Source organism: Falco naumanni, chromosome 2, assembly GCF_017639655.2.
Source record: "Falco naumanni isolate bFalNau1 chromosome 2, bFalNau1.pat, whole genome shotgun sequence".
Taxonomy (NCBI): domain Eukaryota; kingdom Metazoa; phylum Chordata; class Aves; order Falconiformes; family Falconidae; genus Falco; species Falco naumanni.
This window is the reverse complement of record NC_054055.1, coordinates 67925738-67945963: the sequence shown is the minus strand read 5'-3', so window position 1 is coordinate 67945963 and position 20226 is coordinate 67925738. Positions and strand designations below refer to the sequence as shown.

At 40.9% G+C, this 20226-nt stretch overlaps 1 protein-coding gene across 1 annotated transcript in view; it reads left to right on the top strand.

The window, feature by feature from the left end:
* The first annotated feature begins 9113 nt into the window (after positions 1 to 9113).
* LOC121083853 (pinopsin-like) overlaps positions 9114 to 20226 on the top strand; it is a 92998-nt gene continuing 81885 nt past the window's right edge. The window contains exons 1-2 of the mRNA XM_040584652.1: positions 9114 to 9277; positions 14286 to 15059. Of these exons, the coding sequence (XP_040440586.1) occupies positions 14708 to 15059 (352 nt within the window). The 5' untranslated portion in view covers positions 9114 to 9277; positions 14286 to 14707. The remainder of the gene's footprint in view (positions 9278 to 14285; positions 15060 to 20226) is intronic.

Sequence of the window (20226 nt, the reverse complement as noted above, 5' to 3'; positions counted from 1 at the left end):
AGGAGGAGGTAATGTTAACTATGGAACATGACAACTATTCGGCAAGTTGCTTTTTGCAGAATGTGAATGTTGATCTCCTCATTCAATTACATTTTTGGCCGGGATTGTCATACAGCCTTCAAAGGGTTCTTTCAGGGATTTGTAATCATGAATGCCAAGAAAAAACAGCTGTCATGTTGCTAAAAAAAACCTACTGAATTTTGTAAGGAACCTTGCTCTTGTATAACATGTCTGCTCTTGTTGGCACCATGTATTACATCTGTTGCAAAATCTTGTTCTACAACTAGATCTAAAATAGGAAATAGAAAACATATATTCTAAAATGATTCCCGCTTAAAACTTGCATCTGAGCATACACACTTCCAGAGTGTAACACTCTTAAATCCCTCTAATACCTGAAACATGGGAATTCAAAATCTTTTTAAAATATAATTTAAGCACAAATGATGCCTGGGGTACATCTGAGTGTCAGATGTGAACTGTATGAGCAAATGTTGATGGGCAATTCATGTCAAAAGATGAATGTGACGCATGGATGTATTGTTCATGAAGAATGTTAGTGAAAGCCAATGTCAGTTTTTTGTAGGCAATTAATGAAATTGTGGGAGATTATAAATTCCTAATTCTGGAATCAAAGGAACAATAGCTATCTCAGCTTCTCATAGAACAAAATGCATACTTAGCATTGACTTGTAATTTAATTAAAGAGGCCATCAGTGTCACTGCTGGACATGTCTCCACAGACCAGCTTCAGCGCTGTCATCTTCTACAGGTTCACAAATGAGTAATCCAGAAGTATGGCAAACACTGTTTTTCCCAAGTGGTGAAAAATGCCATGGAGCTGATATTTTTTGTGGGACATCATCTGATACATTTTTCAGAGAGAAACATTATGAGAATGAAACCATCTTCCTGCACCATTTGTACCAACTTTAACTGCTAAACTTTTGGAGAAAAAAACTTCAAAAGATTTCTTTTTAATTGAGCTTAATTGAAATCTTACCCTGAAAATGGAACGTCATATTTTAGTACCGCTCTATCATGGCAGGCTTAGAATATTTGAGATTTTACTTGCCAAAAGGTTATACAGGAAGACTAAGAAAATGGAACTTTGGGGGAGGTCCTAGGGAAAAAAAAAAAAAAAAAAAAGTGGAGCTAAAGCAACAGAAGGACATATGAGAGATGCATTATCCATTCTCCACCTATATTTTTGACAAGAACAGAATCTACCTCCAACTAGGATACAACATTTCTCTAGCTGAGAAACATTTTGCTGGAGGGACCTGTGAGCACGGGAAAAAGATGGTCTTTTTCCATAAGGATAGGCTGGAGTGCTAAGCACAGGGATTGGAGTTGAAAGTATTCTTTTTAAATTCGCTGAGATGCCTGCTCTTAAGAAGTTCAGTTTGCGTTTTATGGGAAATCTTGTTACTATGTTTTGACAGATTGTGCTTTGCTTTGAAACGAATGGAAATAATTTTTGTCCTCCAGAAAACAGAATATGTTGATGGAAAAACTACTCCTCCGGGACCAATTGCTAAGAAAAAGGAAAGAACGGGACAGCACTTTGAGAAATATAGATTCCACTCCTGACTTATGCAGACACAAAAATTCACTAGCTAGTAATTTTGAGTCCCTACCCTGATTCTTTGAATATTAATGAAACCCTGAGAATGACACAAAATGTGTCTTTTTTATGTGTGTATAAACCAAAAGAGTATATCCACTGTCGGGGTTGTTGCATATTATTCCATTTTAAAACCAATAGTTGCTTCAGCTTCATTTAACTTCTGAGTTTCCCAGATTTACTTACATTATTTGACATTTTCTAAATTACCTTTTCAGAACTAAATATAATATATATATAAAGCCAGTAACTTTGAAGTTCTTTTCCTGTACTTTCCATCAGACAGTTTTAACTGAAGTCATGTTTGAAACATCTTTAAATAAGCAAAAACTTTTATAAGATATATTTTTGATTCTCACAGAACTAAATTAATGTAGATACTAGAGATTTAGGTAAAGAAAAAAAAAAAGGGGAGGGGGGGGGAACCCCCAACAATAAGCCTCTCCTTTCACTAAGGAAATCACGACAAAAAATACAGTACTCATCATCAGGAACATAGGGAAAAAAGCTGTACCTCTGTCACAGCACTCTCCAGACTAGCCAGCTGGAACGTCTTCTACCACCACATACCAACATACTCTTCGTACTAGTCCCTCTGCTGTCTTCTCCTAGTCTCTTCTCATCTAGGGTATATGTTCTCTCTGCTTCTTCCCCAGCTGCTCTCCCTTCACTGGCTCCCAACCCCTTAACAGAACCAGCCACAGCTGCACCTTATCTACATCGGCCAACCCGCCGCCCCTGAAGCCAGCCCACAGCTGTATGTTATCAATGATAATTAACCCAGCTTCATTCCTCTACATACCTCTACTCTAGCTTAAGTCCTGATTCGTGGGGATGACCCTTTATATCACCCAGAACATAAGCAGTAGGAGCAGGTAGATTCTTAGGGAGAGATCCAAAACCCCTTGTGCCCTTGTTCCCACCATTTCTATTACACAAAACCCCTTGTGCCTTTGTTCCCACAATTTGTATTATACAAGTACTACTCAGTCATGATGTTGACACGCATCAGTCTGTGTCTCAGCTGATCATTGCTTGCCTTGCAGCTCCTGGTTGACCATCTCAGAGATGTGGATGGGGTCACTCGGGACAAGTAGCTGATTTATACCCTCAATTCTCCTCTTAAACCAGGAAGTCAAAAGAGCTGTGGGCTGACTCTTACCCTTGAGTGGATCTAGGACTTGAACAAGGTATGTTCTGGATCTCACAGCATGGAGGGTCTCTGTAGCTATGACAAACCCAAAAAGTCCTATATATGTGAGAAAACATAAAGAAACTGGAGCGGGCAACCATCTGCTGTAAAATGCACCTGATCAGTGTTGGGAAGTAATGGACCTGGTTGTGAGCGCATTAGTGTGGGTAGCTTTAGCAGCGAAACCATGGAAGCAAATATTTCAGGGTTTGTATAGAACCAGCCAGGCCCAGATGGTTGATGGCCAAGTCAGCGTCGCTTACAAAAAGCTGTTACCCAGAACAGCTAGGATGACAGGAACAAAAGCAAGTGTCCACAGGGTAGAACTAAATTTCCCACTGTAGTGTAGACATAACCTTCTAGCTACTAGATAATCTCTATGCTGCAAAACAAATTTAAGACTTGTGTCAATCTTTTAAGACATGTTTTCATCCTCCTCTGATCCTTTTCTTCTTCGTAGTCCATTCTTCTTCTGTACATCTAATTCTGATCTTGGTGAGCTCTACAGCTGCCTGCCTCCTGCTGAAAACAGATTATTGGTTGAAGAAAGCATCAGCCTCACATCCAGTATGGAAGGTAACTGCTGTAAAAAAAAAAAAATATCATTTTTCGTTCAAAGGAACTGCTAAGTGGTTGCTAAGAAAACTTGGGCAAGTTCAGAAATATGAAACAGCTCAGTGCTCTGCCTTCTCCCTGTGGCAGATCTGACCTTTGTGTGCGTTGCTGTCTTGTACTGACAAATTACCCAGTATTTTCCATTAACGTGTGCGCTGCCAGGTCTTTTAATAAGTAGAGAGATACTGGACTTCAGCTGAGCTGGAGATGATGTTAGACAGTAAACTACCCCAGCCATCTACCAAATCGCAAATAAGATCTGACTGCTACCCAGGTTGTCTCAGCTGCTGGTGGGGGGTAGGGTGGCCAGACAGGACAAAAGAGAGAAAAATAGCACTAACACTTCCCCATCCTCATCTCAAGAGATGGTCTCTGAATGGGAATCAGGAAGCTTACAAGTTTTGTTATTTTTCTGTTTCCCAGGAGAAAACTTTTCCTCAAAGGAAAATCAGAGCAGAAAATGGTGCAAGGGTGAAAAGTTCTGTGTCTTCGCCTCCTGCAGCCCCTAGGACTTTGATAAAGTGGATGCAAAACTCCTTGAGGTGCAAGAAGGACGGACATAAGAATCTGGGACGCAGACGTGGTTGGTGAGGAGAACTGTTGGGCTGTAGCATCACTCTGAAGAAGCAGATGTAGGGGAGGCTGTTTAGGGATAGCGTTAGTTCCTGGGTACACAGTGAACAGATACGTTTGCAGCAGCTAAATATGTAACAGCGAGCATCGCAAATACCCCTTTCTCTCTGCCACTTGCACACGTACGCAGGCACACGTCTACCTCCAGAAGGGCAATGCAAGCTGAAGGCTCAAATAACCAAGCCTTTGTTTAAAAAGTCCTTTTTGTTGGAGGGAGTCTGATGTGATTTTTGAGCCTTTATTATTTGGCATATTGCAAAATACAATCCAATATCCTGCTTGTCTCTGAGCCACCTTTATTGTGGCCAGGCAACAAGGGAAACAGAAGGTGTCTCTGGGTGAGGCTGTGGCCCATCTGATTTCCAGCAGAAGCACTGGGAGTGATGGAGCTGACAGAGTGTGGATGGAGAGAGAAATGCCTATAATCTGTTTTTCAAGGGTACACCCCGGCAATGAGGCAGAATGGAGAATATCTCCAAGGGACTTCTGTTGGGGAAAGGCTCTGCCAGCCAAATGGAAATACACAGAGTGCCTGACCTGTATTCTGTAGTCCTTTGACCTTTTTTTCTCTGCTGTCTTTTATCTTCAACCAGCAGCTGCACTGAACATCTGCCTTCCCTGGACCACTGTCAGCAATGTATGCAGTGCTCTCCCTTGGCTACCCAAGGGGAAGAGAGAGATGCCACTAATGGTTTGGAGGCTGAAACTTGTGCCGTATATGCTGTGCCATACACTCAGGACCAGCTGTGCGGCTTTGCCACCCCTGGTTTGGCTTTGGTCAGCCCTGTTCTGAGTGACAGCAGGTCAGAGAAACACATGATCGTCAGAGGGAACAACAATATAAGCTAACTCCCATCTTGCATAAAAGTAAGGGAAGTTGAATAAAGCCCAAGTAACAATCTCAGCTTCCTCCATAGCTCCCACTCTGCCTTTTTGAACAAAAAGTTCCTTCTGCTGCCTTTGTTTCCCCTTCAGTGCAGCAAAGAAAAGCACTCCTCATATATCCCCCACTACAACAGTGGAGTGAGGCACAGATGTCTGTGTTACCTGAAGTCTCATGCCTTCTGAGGGCAGTTCTAACTTTGTGCCTGGATTTCTGAAAGCTTTCCTGTTGCCTTCCCCTTACCTGCTGATGGCAGGGGAATCTGGGCTTGAGTTGTAAATAGAAAAGATCGTCTTTGGCAACTTCAAAATAATCTGAAGTAAGCATTTATTGAAGTGCAAAGCTACAGAATAAAATGGTTTAAATTTACTATAACCTTCAGAAAGAACGCTGCTGGAAAGAGAAAAATTCTAATCCTGCTGCCTGCCTAGATATGCTATATGGTGCCCCTGAAGCTGGAGTATCCCTCAGGCACCTGAAGGAGGGGCTCACTGAGATGGCTGGATAAAGAAGAGGGGACATGACCACAACTGGTGTTCCCCCACTATGGAGTCAGGGAGCAGCTGGGATCTGCTGTACAGATCCAGACCCTGGGAAATGCTTCTCTGTCTCACAGCTTAGATGCATCTTCAACATCTGTAGGTAAATTAAGCACCAGCTAGTTGTGGTTTAGACTTTCAGATGAAGTACAAAAACAAAAAAAGTTTTTGTAGGCATTTGAGAGCCTTGCAGAAACCTAAGCAAAATCATCCCCCAGAAACAAGACACAGCTGAAAGAACTGGCTCACTGAACGGTTGTGTTTCTCTTGCTGTGATAGTCAAAGGCCAGGTGAAGCAAGGTTTCTAGAAAGAGGTAGTGTCTTTTATTGGGCCAGATATTACACTTGGAAAATCAGATAAGCCTTACGCACACATGTTCTTGTCTCAAGTACAGGTAATGTCTTTTATTAGACCATCTCTGGAGACCCACACTTCTCTGGTTTAGCAGAAGAGGGTTGGACAGGATTCTCAAGGATGTCTCAAAACACATAGGTACCTCTGTGTGAGTAACAGAACCTAAAGATTGTTTCTAAGTAAAGAACATTGAGTTTGACTCACAAATTCTCTCAGTTTACAACAAATAATATTCCTCCACCATGTTCAGAAAGCATTTAAAAATCTTCTGATGGTGGTTTTATTATGATGCAATATACTCTTCTCTCTTAATTCCAAAACAGGAATGACTAAATTTTTGTATCTAAATTTTTGTATCTAAATTTTAGTAGCTGCTTTCAGGGCCTTGTCATCATAACCTTTGTGCAGAATAAGAACATGAGCAATTTCAGTCTTGGACCCATATCAACTGTTCTCTTTCCAGACTCACCAACTGTGAAATCTGTGCCACCCAAACCATCTAAATCTGGAATTGAGGCCAATGCATTTGTTATCTGATGCCATTTTTTTATAAGTAATCAAGTAGTTGGGTTTCAAAGTATAGGCTATGGGATATTGTGATAAATCTGAGGATACTTTGGGTTTGCTTCCAGTATTCATTGGTACATACCACTGCAGTAAAGATCTTAAGAATTGTAAGTGTTTGCAGCTGTGGACAGGCAGAAGGGAAGAGTTTCCCTCCCTTTCCCTTATGTTTCCACCTTATTTTATCACTGTAATGCAAAACAAAGTCGTTGCAGTGTTAATGAAACAACTACTTGGCAAAACCATGCAATGTGCCACAACTCTAGTATCTCAGGGTACACACAATATGTCACTGAGCTAAGCAGCTGCTCATCATATATTAAGCCAATGGAATTATGATGACTGATGCAAATTTGATGTGTCTTTAATAAAACCAGGGAAAGAGTCAGGAAATTCTTTTTTTTTCCTTTTGAGAACATCATAATGGATGTTACTCCTCAGACTAAGCTGGAATAACTGGGTCTTTCTCAAAGAGTAATGGGAAAGTTAGAGAGATTACATGCAAGGACACTAAAAGCAGTTCCCATAGGAATGTAAGAAAGTAACTTAAACATCTCTTGGGTTCTTTCTAGTTTAAGGGCAGCTTCTGAAAGCAGGATATTACTAGCACATGGACACAATCTCAATTTCACATGTGAATCCTTACCCGTTGTCTGCCCACCTGGCTTACACGTTGGTGTCCCCCCAGTTCTCCACCTTGCTATGCATCTCCAGCTGCTGCAGCCGGGGAACTGGGGCAGTGAGCTCTTGGGCATCACTGTGAAGGACGGTGCAGGCACAGCTATTGACTGCTGCACTGAGGGAGCACAACAGCAGGTGTTCTCAGTATTGCTCCCCACTCGATTCATTTACTGTCCCTTCTTCTGTACGATATTAGACACTTTACTAAAACAAAATTTGTTTGGAAGCAGGAGGTAACCAGGAAATTCATGGGAGACGCTGGAATTCCCTAGCAACTTCTATTTTTTTTGTTAAATGAAACAAAGGATTCAAATCAAATGCCCCAGTTTAACTTCTGAAGCTCCACCAGGTACTTGGAATTGCAAACCCAAATGGACACCCCCCAGTGCATGGCAGCCTGCTCGCCCTTCGCTGACATGCACTGGCAGTTCCTAATGCTGCCAAAGGGCTCTGAGTCTGTACTGGGTGAAACAAAAGGAGTTTCAATGAATCAGGTAGGTAAACTGCCTGACGATTTGTTTGTGTTGACAAGTTTTTTGACAGCCCACTTTTGAAAGCTTCAAAGTTCATAACAGGTAAGTGAGCTTCGAGCCATTTTTTAACCCAGCTATCTTTAGTAAGTGGTTTCATTTGACTTTGCACCAGGCAATGAAGTACAGTTTAACATCCATGGAAGCACGTTTTCATGCTGCCGAAAAATTAGTGGAAGGACGTGCTTTTGGTAACTGTGGCTGGTTTTGTAACTAGGTGCCACAATGGAGAATTTCAGAGGTACACATTTCATGAGTGACATTGAAAAAATGACCCTTTATATTTTTGTTTTTAGTTAGGCATCTCTAAAGTACACTTCTGTGCTCTCTCTGAATGTGACATTAGCACGTCATTTTTGGTTTTGTTTTTGTGTTCTGGGAGAAGCAGTTCTTGTTTACAGTGGAGGTCTAACCAGCAAAATTATGATACTGTGTATTTTCTGAAAGTGATGATATTAGATGTATTCCTCATTTATTTCTTTGGAAGAGTCTTACTTTTATTTAATGAAATAGATTTACTTAAGCTGAATTTCGGAACAAAATTTTGATGTTAATACAACAAATAACACCTAGGAGGTCTGCCTTTAGGCTTCCAGTGGGGAAGAGATTTTATGAAGAGACTCCACATCACCTTTGTTGCTGGGCTGTTTTTCTATAATGATAGGTGCATCCGTTTGAAGGTTAAATCTAGCTGAGGTAGAATGATATGACTATGAATATCACTTTGTATGCTTTAACTATGATCTACCAATTTAAAAGACTTTTCAGAAGTTCAGCAAGAACCAGAACTAAGAGATGTTCAACAAAGCAAGGTATGCTCCAGAACGTGCTTCCTTTAGTGGATTTATCCAGCAATTCACTCCTCATACTATTTTTGTTTGTTTGTTTGTTTTTCTCCTGTAGAAAGACCAGAGCAGTAGAAGTCTAAGGGACTAGTAGTAAGGAGTAGTAGTAACAGACATATCATTACGATTTTCAAGCCGTGTGCTATTTCGGTGACACACATAGTTCTGAAAGGACAGATTTCAGCATGCAGTCACTAGTGCTTGTTCAGTCTGCAAATGCTTAACGTGTAAAGACACACGTGGAAAATATAGACAAAGCAGACAACTGATAAATTAGATGCAAGACGTGTCTGTTAACGTTTTTGACACATTTTTAAATTGTATTCCTGATCGGCTGCTGAACAGGTATTTACACCTGCTTGCTGACAAAAAAAAAAAAAAAAAAAAAAAGAAAAAAAAAAAAGTCTTTCATAGCAGTAAGCCTGCCAAGAGCGCACGGCCGAGACCTACCGAGCAGACTGCCCCTCGGCCAGCGATGCAGGCCCCACGGGGAGTGCGGGAGGGGGCAGCCCGAGGGTCCCGGCGCCCGCTGTCCCGGTGCCCGCTGTCCCGAGCGGGGGCGGCCCCGGCGGCAGCACCGCCCCGGTGCGGGCGGGGCGCGGCGGCGGCCGGGGCTGCGCGGGGAGCCCGCGGGCGGGAGGGTGCGAGCCGTGCCTCCGCATTCTTACTTTTTTATTTATTCTAAATTTATCTCCATCATCGGTTTATTCGCCCCCCGTGCCATCCCGATCGGAGGTCTTCTCATCCCGCCGGGAGGGGGAGCAGAGGGAAGCGGGCGGGCAGGGCGAGCCCACCGCCGCCGTCCCGCGGAAGGTAAGCGGCGCTGCCGGCGGGCAGCCCGGGGAGCCGCGGCCCCGCGGGCGCGGAGGGAGGGCGCGGGGGATCCGCGGTGCGTGTGTGTGTCGGGACGGCTTTCCCGGAGACTTGGGTGGCTTTTCCCCCTTGGGTTGCCCTAAATGATAGATGTAGGTGGGTTTTTCTTCCAGTTTTGTGTGCCAGCTCCCCCTTCCCCCATCCCCTCCCTCCAAATAAGTGTGAAAAAAAGTTTGTGAGGGAGAAATCCTCAGCTGAGATGGGCGGCAGAGGGTTTTGCTTGGTGTGATGTTTAAGGGCTTGGGAGACCCGGGACGCTGGGTATCAGATGCTCCTTGTTCCCTCTGCTGCAGCCGTCCCGGCCGAGACTCCGAGAGGCGCTTCCCATCCCCGCAGCGCCGCGCAGGAGCGGGTCCGGCTCCGCTGTGGGAGCAGACACCTCGGTGCGAAAAATCCCTCCTCGCACATAGGAGGGGTTGCCTCAACTTTTTAAAATCCTAAATAAAAGCAGCTTTTATTTCAAAAGCGACGGCTTAGGGTTTTCTCGCACTTTCACCACGCCGTTAGAATTTGCCCTCGAGGAAATAAACAGCACGGCTTTCCAAAGTGGCAGACTTCACATGCATTCTGCGCTTCTGTTATTCTCGTTTTCATGTCTGTCTTTTTCATGGATGTGAGTCCCTAAAAGTAAGGCTTTAGGTCTGAATGCAAAAGGTTCTCCCGATGGCAGCAGGTTTTGGGGAGCTGAGAGATACCTAAACATCTGGACCGTAGAGCCTCCTCTCGGTCTTCCAGCTCACTTCTGCAGACCTGCCTCTGGGTCTCCAGACATCTTGCAGTGTGACTAAGGACATGGAAAAAATAGTCCAGAACAGATGGGAAATTTGCCTTCAGTGTTGTGAAGCCCCATGCAGTCCCCTGCCTACCAACTGGGTCTGCAAGTTTTACTTTTTTATTTTATTATTTATTTATTATTTTAGGTAATACCACTGGTTTTTGGATGCTTCCTGTTAAAAAATAATTCAGTTTCTCATCTGGAAGACATGGTTTAATGTATGAACATTTTAAAATATAGTATTCCTGCTATAATTCTGGCATCAGGCCAAAAAAATTGATTCCTCCTGCATAAAATTTCATCTGGGATTGTCTTTGAAATATTATGAATTTTTTAAAATTTTAACTTTTCAGTAGAAAGCTGAGTTCATAAATTAAGGGCTAATCACTATTTAAAAATTGATTTTAATATGAACTGAACAGCAGGTTGATTAAGGCTCTGTGGATATGTAAATATAAGGGTTTTTTTATACCTCCTATATATCACAAGAGAATAATGTAAGTACAATGTAAGAGAGTAATGTAAATTTTATAGCAATATGATTTTGAAGTTTTATTTATTTTATGCAATTTCATCAGCTATCAAATATTTAAAGCAAATTAAGCATCATCTTTGGCATGTTGCACAACTCTGCAAGGGAAGATGGCAAAGAATCTGCCAATTAGAAATAATGAATGAGTTCATTTAAGAAAAAAAACCAAAACAATCTGAAACCCTTAAAGCTAATGTGTTCAGTAAGTTAGTACTTATTTTGGGGCAAAGTGAGAAAGAAAAAACAGCTTCAGTGGCGCAGGATACTGCTCAAACTAATGTATGGTGGCAAGTGCAAAAAGAAGCCTTACACTCTCAGTATTAATGCCTGTGTTCTCAGAAGCTGATATAACATCTTTTGAAATCTATTTTTCCAACAGACTGCTTCAGAGAAAAGTGCAAGCAGTGATGGGTGTCTGTTTTGCTGTATCTTTAGCTTACTACTGTCAGAACCAGTTAACAGATGAAGCATTTAATAACTGGTGACGTCAAATGAACTTTTGGCCTGTTTCACCTGGCCATATGTTTTGTATCGCTTTGGGTACGTTTTCCCTTCCATGTCAACTCAAACAAATTCAAGGAGACAAACTGGATGCTCATTTTTTTGTTTTGAATGCAATTGTATGTTTTATTGGTTGGGGTTTTTTAACATTTTTTGAGAAGAAGAATTGGCAGAATGAGGTGGAATTCAGTTCCACAAGCTCCTGAGTTTGCTAGAAATTAGGAGGGTTCAGGATGTCCTGCTAGATCATGGAGACCTGGAGAGTGCAGTGTCACCTGTAAGACAGATTTGTCAGAGTTGCAGAGTAACCTCTATTAAACCAAGATAGCTGTCTGGAGGAAAAAAGTAATCAAGTGAACCTTCAAGCACACAAGCCCGTCTTTGGCTGTTTTTCAGCAATAATGTTTATTATTCATTTAAATGATAACATCAGGTAAGAATGAGACACATTCTTCAAGGGATTTGTATGGGAGTTTAGAAGTTTTATTGAAATCTGAAAATGGCTTGTACTTCATCCAAAGGTGTAAAAAACTTAGCACTTTATACATGAACTGCTAATAAAAGTTACTCCCACACAGACTGGATCTTCAGATGTTTTCCTGTCTCTTCAGTTCACCTCAAACTTTTCCAAGCACATCTTTGTGCATCCTTTTTGTCATCTTTTGATTTCAGGCGGCTGCATGGCTTGACCTTTGCAGTCTGCGTACTAACTTTTAAAAGTGTATCTTACACTGGATTGCCAGGGACTGCTCCTCTTGCCTGGGCATGAAGGTATCAGTCACCTGCGCACCAGGGCAGAACTTGTCCTGCTGAAGTTGGCTGGGTGGCAGCTGGTGGAGAAGTGACCTGGGCTGTGCCTGCACACTTGGTGTCAGACTGCTCAGTTTTAGTCAGTTGAATCCCATCCAGGGAGTAAACATCATCTTATAAGCACTGTCAATATGAACTCTTAGTACATCTTTAAGAATGCATGATGTATGTGACTGTGTATAAAAGATCTACATTTTGTTATTTATATTTTGAGCTTAATAGGGATACATAGGTAAAGTTATTCATATTTACTAAGGGGATTATAACCTTTGGCTTTATTTCACATCAAGGCTGTGATTCTTTAACGATAATATTATTCAAACCCTTTGCCTGTGATTATTCTGGCAAAGTTAATTCCCATGTAGTAACATTTATGATGGCATACTATAATCTTTGCAACAGGTTATCTAGATGTAACCAGTTCAGCTGGGGGAAAAAAAAAAAGCGTCTGTAACTGAAATTAATCAGCATATATATCAGACTTCTGTCTCTTCGGATTTTGAAGCCAGATTCTGCAATATGCTTTGCAGAAGGGAGGAGCAGATAGGACTACCTTACTTGCATTCCTTCAATAAACAGTCACATGTAAACAGATTAGACAAAACTGCCTTTGAAGTGGTGGAAAAAGATTAGTTTGGTAGAAGCTATGTGTAAGCAGACTTATTAAAAAAAAATCTAGAAATGATTACTTATTGAGTTTATTTCACTGTACATCTTGTTTTCCTGTGAGTTCTTCTTTCTGAAGCTTTCCGTCAGCACGATGCCATGATGCTTTTTGCCTACCAGAAGGTACAGCTATTTGCCTTTTCAGTCATGCAATTGGTGACTGAGGTATGCTCAGCATCATATTTTTTATTCGGTTGTTAGATTATTTGGGTTTTGTTCCACTAAACTTTAACTCTGTTCCTTTAGAAACAGTTATGAGTAAATATAAAATATATTGACAGTTACTCCTAGTTAGTTTTCTTCTATAACCTGCAACCAGAATTGGACAGGGGTTAATTTTTTTTCAAAATGGTAGAAAGAGGATTTCAAATGTTCTTTCTCTTAGATATGCTGCCCGAGACCCTTACCAATCTAAATTACCGTGTACCTCCCCCCTAAATGGGGAAAAAAAACAGTAAGCATCAGCCTTTCAGATTGTCAATGACGAAACAGTTAAACATCCGCAAATTGTACATGATTTACTCATCAGAAGAGAAAGCAAAGACAGACTGTATACATTAGAGCTCAAAATCACCGCACTAATGAGATGTATTTAGCACAGTGAGTTTGTGAAAGTAAGGAAATAGTAACAAGAAATACTTATATCTTTTTGTCATGGTAAACATTTGTGATAAAGGAAAAAAAAACAAACAACCTCTGTCTTCAGTAAACTCTGAGCTCCCATTTTTCCAGTTGGTTAACACATCTTTTCCTACAAGTTCCAAAAAGAAGTGGTTAGGAGTAATACAGAAGATGCTCCATTTTTAAATGTGCATAATCATTCTAAAAATGCATGAGTCATGAAATAAAAGTTTTCATATTTTGTAGTTCAGCAGACTATGGGTGTCATGCATTTTGCACCAAGGAGCTGAAATTCCTACACATATATATCCATCTCCGTTTTTATTGAAATGTCTGTGCAGAATTTGCCTGCAACCATGAAAGCTGGCTAAGCGGTTACACATCCACATTAAGCACTCTGTTGTTGCTTCACAAAATATACACGGAGTCTATTCACTGTGTGCAGATACACAAATTCATGTCTGTGGTGAGAGATGTGAGGCTTTGGGTGTTTGGCTGCTTTATAAATAATGAAGGGGAACATCTGTCTGCTGGTAAATGTGGCAGCAGTGAAACTGGTATCACAGCCTGCCAACCTTCGTAAGCATGAGGGCTTCAGGGTCAGTACTTGAAATTATTCTTTGTGGGTAAAGAAATACTTTCTCCTTCTAACATATCCATCTTTTTAATTAAGGTCTAGCCAAGACTGAAGTTTTTGCTTTGTATGGATTGACTTAATGTGGAGGAAGATAGAGTTCTTCCTCTGGAAGCTACTGCAAGAATTATGTCTTACCATGCATTGTCTCACCTGAGGAACTTTGCTAGGAAGGTACAAATAACCTTCTCCATGCTAAACTGTGAGCCAGGGAACAACTTTGGAACAGCCAAGGAAATTCAACAAACTGAATTTTCTGTTGAAAATCAGAGAGAAAACTGAAAAGACAGAAATATTTGTCACAGTTCAAAAAGGGAAGAACTGTTAGTAAATAATGTACCTACTTTTTGGTCTTGGTATGGAAGGAGTTGTTTTGTTTTTTACCATTTGTTTTCTTCTGTACTTTCAGAAAGACACCCACTGTCAGAGGAAACAAGAGTAGCTGCCCGTTGATGAAAGGACTGCCCATTTGCTCTGAAGGAAGAGACCATGCTGAAGCACATTTTTAAGATGCCTTTCATTCTGAGCCTCAAAAAAGATCATCTAATATGATCCTGAGTTTAAATTGCAAAGATGAATTTGAGGTGATTGTTTACTTGCTTCTGCTGCCTTGGAGCTAGCTGCAGAGAGAGCACTGGAAAGGCACAGTGCAGAAAAATATTCCTGTGCTGCAATACAGTATTTCGTACCCTCATAACCATCTAAGAGGTATCAGCTGAGTGAAGATCACAAGGCTCCTGAGATGATTTGACCTGTGATGGAGGGACGCCTCTGGTAAACTACTGGAGAACATCAGCACAGAGCACCTGGTGTCTCTGCCCTCACTGATCCATGTCAAAGTCCAAAATGAACCGCACTTGGACATACAACCTGAGCTTTGGTGCACCTACAGATCCTGTTGAGCCAAGGGCTGGACTCGCACGAAGTGGGTACACAGTAGTGGCTGTTTTTCTTGGATTTATCTTGTTTTTTGGTTTCGTGAATAACTTGATTGTCCTCATCCTCTTCTGCAAGTTTAAAACTCTCCGTAACCCGGTCAACATGCTCCTCCTGAACATCAGTATCAGTGACATGTTAGTGTGCATCTCAGGCACTACCCTCAGTTTTGCATCTAACATCCATGGCAAATGGATCGGAGGGGAGCATGGTTGTAGGTGGTATGGCTTTGTCAACTCCTGCTTTGGTAAGAGTTCAGAGATAATTCTCTTATCTTACTCTTTTGAACTCTGGCGTGTGAAGCAACTTGGATCAGTGAGCTCATTGCTGCTCTATAGCAAACGGATGCTTTGATTACCTTGTTACGGTCAAAGACAAGTGAAATATATCGTTTAAAATGTTTCAACAGAAAATTTTGTGGAAGAGTAGCACAGATCTGATAAGTGTTTCTTAACATATCCATTTTTTTGAAATTGCTTGTTTTTAAGAGCTAAAAATGGCATCTAGAAAGAGGCAAGCCACTGGAAGGAGCTTGCCTGTTATGAACATATATAATACTGCCCTCTTTTTCAGGAAAATCTGTGCCAACGCTGAGCTACAGGCCCTGTAGTGCTGCTTCTGCCATGAACAGAGCCTCTTGAATGTACTCCATTTACCATTTGTAATTATCTATCAATCTATAATATGAATTCTCTCATGTCCCAAATAATGACAGTTTTCATCATTAGATTCTTTCTGTTCTCCCCTCAAGCAAAATCTTTAGTCTAAAATTACATGTTTGCGGATTCAATAGTGAATTAAGTCATAGGACTTAGTTGGAAATATTCAGTGTGCATAAGCCGTGATAAAGAAGTGTTCAGTGTTCTTCTGTCCAAACAAAACTTATCCTGCATCAAGCTTTTGAATGGCTAGATTTGAGTGTTTTAACTGAAAATTATTTTAATTATAAAAAAAAAAGATAAAGGAAAAAGCACAGTCAGAGGGCAACCTTCATCCCTCCAAGGTAACCCATTGCTTTAAGAATTACATTACCAAGCACTGACCCTTTCTGCACTTATTACTACATTCAAAAAAAGGTCCACTAAAGCATAAACCAGCCTGTGGGTGCACATCTAGATGTGATCCTTATCTCATCCAGACTGGGGGACCTGGCTCGCTCCCTCTTGCTGTATGTCCTTGCTTTGGTGCCTCGAGGCCACCAGGCCAGGACGGAGTGCATCGCTGGCTGTTCTCCCACTCTGGAATTGTGGTGTGTCTTGTGCAGGCACTTTGGCCCAAGAAGTGCTCCCACAGCTCTTGGTGTAGAGTCGGGCTGCAGATCCAAATCCACATTTTCTGCCTGAATTATAAGCTCTTGATGTTTGCAGTGATGTAGCTGTTGGTACCCTTGCCTTCCTTAGATGTGTGCTCCACTGATGACAGTTAGCTCAGCCTGGTACCTTCCCCTGGGGAACTGCTGCTTTGCCCCAGGGGAGCTCTCAGGAGTTAGCAGTGTTCTACAATATGAAAGCACTCACTTTGGCCATCCCAAAAGAGACCCCATTATCAACAATATATTGGCTGGTTTTGGCTTGGTTTGTGCAGAGCACAATGATGTGCCTTCTCCCACGGTTCATTTCTATTTTTGTGAATTTTATGAATTCGAATACTTCAGTAACTAGTCTTCTCAGGGAGAAACAGGTTAAGACTGCTTTTTCTCCATCCTTTGATTTAGCTTCCTTTTTGTTATTTAGGGCTGGGCTAATAACATTTTAAGGGACGAGAAAAAAAAGTATGTGTTTAAGGGATTAGAACAAAAGTATGTTGAAGGTGCCCTTTGAGCCCGCTGGCTTCTGTCAGATACATGTGTGTTACCACCCTGGTAACTGGAATTAAACCAGGAAACAGGTAAGTTTCTCCTGGGGTGACTTGCTTATGGAATAATTCTCCTAAGTCAGATCTTTTGTCTACATTAGACGGATTGTGGGAGTGCAGATTTCTGTGCTATAATGATACCTGTGGTCATGTGAGGGTTTCTGCTATCATCATAAAATTGATTAGATCATTAAGGAACAAGCAAGCAAACAAAACCACAAAACCCAGAAAGCCAAAGGTGACCTCAGCTCCTCTGAGTGGTGTTGGTGCTGTCAGCAGTGTTCTGGGCAGCTGAGGCAGCCTAAATGCAGGTAGTTATTGAACCGTGCCCATGGAAAATTCTTATTATAGTGTTAAAAAAATTGTTTCTCAATTCTTTTCTTGAAGTCTTGCAACATTCAGAACATTTTTTCTTTCACTAGTGTGTATAAAGGGCATGCTGAAGAAGTTTGCTTGCAGTTGTAATTAAAAAAAGTTTAGTGGAAAATGACATAAGTAAAAGCAAATAAGAGTAGCAGGTTGCCTAACATTTCTATGTCTCTGTGGACAGATTATATCTGCTGATCAATACCATTATTAATCAGGTTGAATTTTTGTACTCCAAAGTGTACTAAAAAAGAGCTACTGTAGGTGTGTAGTGTGTTGATGGCTTCTCCAGGTCTTCATAGCACTTGAAAACAAAATGCTCAGGTATACAAATTGGTAGTTTTGCATTTAGCGTGTGCTGTAAACATCACAGACTGAACAAGGCTCCATTGAGTAGAATGGTTTATTCTTTTTTTTATGGCGACTGGAAAGTGACATGAGAGAGTTGTGAGCTTTTTTTTGAGACTTGCAGGTATTCTTGCTAAAAGAAAAAGCAAATAGCATCTCATTCATTGTAGGATTACTTGTTTTCCGTGAACTTTGGAAAAATTGTATAGAACTTATCAAAGTGATTCAGAAACTCAAGAGGCAGAAAATCAAGTATATTCTGTGTCACAAGCAGGTATCTTAAGACCTCACTGATCTGTGCAGTGTATTTACTGAGGATAAGGAAGCTTTTTGTCAGCAAGAGGAGTGTTTGACACCTGAGCAGTCCAATTTGGGTTATAGCCTTTGGCCTGTTCACAGTGACTACCTTGTAAGTGGCACAGCTGACTAGCTTTACAAACATAAGAGCAAAAGCTTCAAAGACTACAAAATACTGTATGAGACTGTGGTATCAAAGGAGCATGTAAGAACACAAAAATGGCAAAACTGTACAGGCTGGGAGGAGAACATTTATTTGTGTTGTTTAAACTTTCTTAGCTGTTCTTAAAACAAATATATATACTTTCTATTTGCTAAAAATTAGCTTACCCTCCTTTGTGCCTTATGTCTGATTTTGGCCCGTCAAGGCTAAGAGGGATGGTCCTAATAGTAGGAAAGGTAATTAAGAAGAACTGAAGTTCAACATCAAGCTTTGTAAGAATAAACATTTCAATATTCTTTTCCTTTTTTTCTCATGGGGTAGATCCTATCCTACTTGGATAAACATCAGTATAGGCCAGGATTTCAGATGATGTTACAGTAAGTTCACTGGCTGCAGTAGAACTGCACTCTCATGTACCAAGTGGAAGTATGTACCTTTTTTTTTTAACTGCAGTGTTTTCCTAAATCATGAAGAAATTGTGAGTGTGCAACTAAAGTTTGTAATTTGGTGAGTATTTGGTGATGTGTAAAACACACCTAGGCCAACTGTTTAACCAACAGGTAAACTGGTTACCAACAGGTAAACTGTTAAAATATTTTTAAATACAAGTAATTTTTAAAAGGCTTCTGGGAAGCACTGTATCTTCATGGGTTTAGTGGTTATTTTTTCCCCTCCCACTGTGTTTTGTGATGCTATGAGGGCCTCTTTCCTCCTGTTTAAAACCAAATTGAGCATGAAGGTATTATCCCCCAGGTCTGTGACCTGGATGAAACCTGAGCCAGTGAAAGTAGGAAGCTGAGATTTGTTTCAAATGGAAATGCATGATAAGACATCACTTTTTTTTTTTTTTTTTTTTTTTTTTTAATCTAAAGTGTCTTACCTTTTTTAAAATCACATAACTGTTACCCTGGGAGGTGATCTGGAAAACAGATCTGATTCTCCTCCCAGCAATATCAACAGGGCAATGTACGTTCATGGTGCTTTCTGTGGAATTGAGCTATAAGTTCTTTACTGGGCAATCCATTGCCTACCCCAGGCACTTAAAAACCACGATCCAATAACCAGCACCAGGGGGTTGCTATGGGCACAGTGGAAAAAAATATGGACAATGTATGGGTGGAAAAAAATATGGGCAAAGTATAGGTGTTCATTTTATTTGCTGCTTTCCACATGTCTGCTTTGTGGTTTCAAACCACTTGCAGAAAGCAGAAGTTTCAGAAGCTAATGGGAAGTACAGATGCTGATCAAGAAACAGGTAATAGGGATTTTAAGGAGAACATTAGATACCATGAGACCTGCTATGGAAGCATTAAAGCTGTTTGGTCTTGAGCTGGGGGGGCATTAGGGATGGAGCTAAGAGGAGGAACAGCATGGGCTGTTCCCAGCGTAAATGATTTTACCCTGATGCTTGTGCATGTTTGCAGCTCTGTCAAGTAGGTCACTGCAGTGGAAAGTGCACATGTCACTGAGATGGGGAATGGATGGATTTGCTAAATTTGCTCCCATTACCCACTACTTAGCCATGGTTTGACAGGCTCATGGTTATACTTTTAAGCAAACATGGAAAGGGACACAGGGACAGGACACATTTTCCCTGCTGAACTCTGAATAAACTTTGCAAGCAAGCTGAAACACAGACTGATAAATATATCATGAAATGATTAAGCATTAGATTTTAATTTAGGAGAAAATACATTATTTACTAACACACTCCCATAGAGATCATATATACGCAAAGTGATACGCTATCCTAAGATGAAGTTCGTTATGCAGCTTTGGCTATCTCACACATAATGTCTCCAGTGCCTTATTAAATACTTCAAATCTCTGATGAGATGAAAACTTTCAGAAACATTTCATCTTTTCCCAAGATACTTGAACTAATGTAGACTTCCCAAACATGTAGGACAGGAAGAATTTGGGCTGAGATGACTTCTGGAGTTCATTTTCAGAATTGCTACTTTATGCTATGCCACATCAGGATTAAATATTAAATAGATATGGGAAAGACAAAGTTTTCTCTAGCTCAGGAAATCCAATACTAGATTCTAATGCTGGAAAAGTTTCAAGGCACATCACTATCAAGGATATTTTTGTGATTGTTGAATTCTTAGCTCATGTTTTCAGATGTCTGCAGTTGTTTTCTGTTCCTCAACCTTCACAGTAGTTAAAATTACCTGGCAGTTTTCCCAAGAGGTTGATTCCAATATTTCATTGTAAAAATAAATTAAATCAGATTAGTGTTATGTAAGTGAATATCACTATTCTGGAGGACATAGAGATTTCTATGCCATGTGAAACCTGTGCGATTCGAGGCATGCTTTCCTGCACAGCATCCTAGCTGTCCTGGATACAGGAGAGGGCTACGATCTGAAACCTCCTCTAA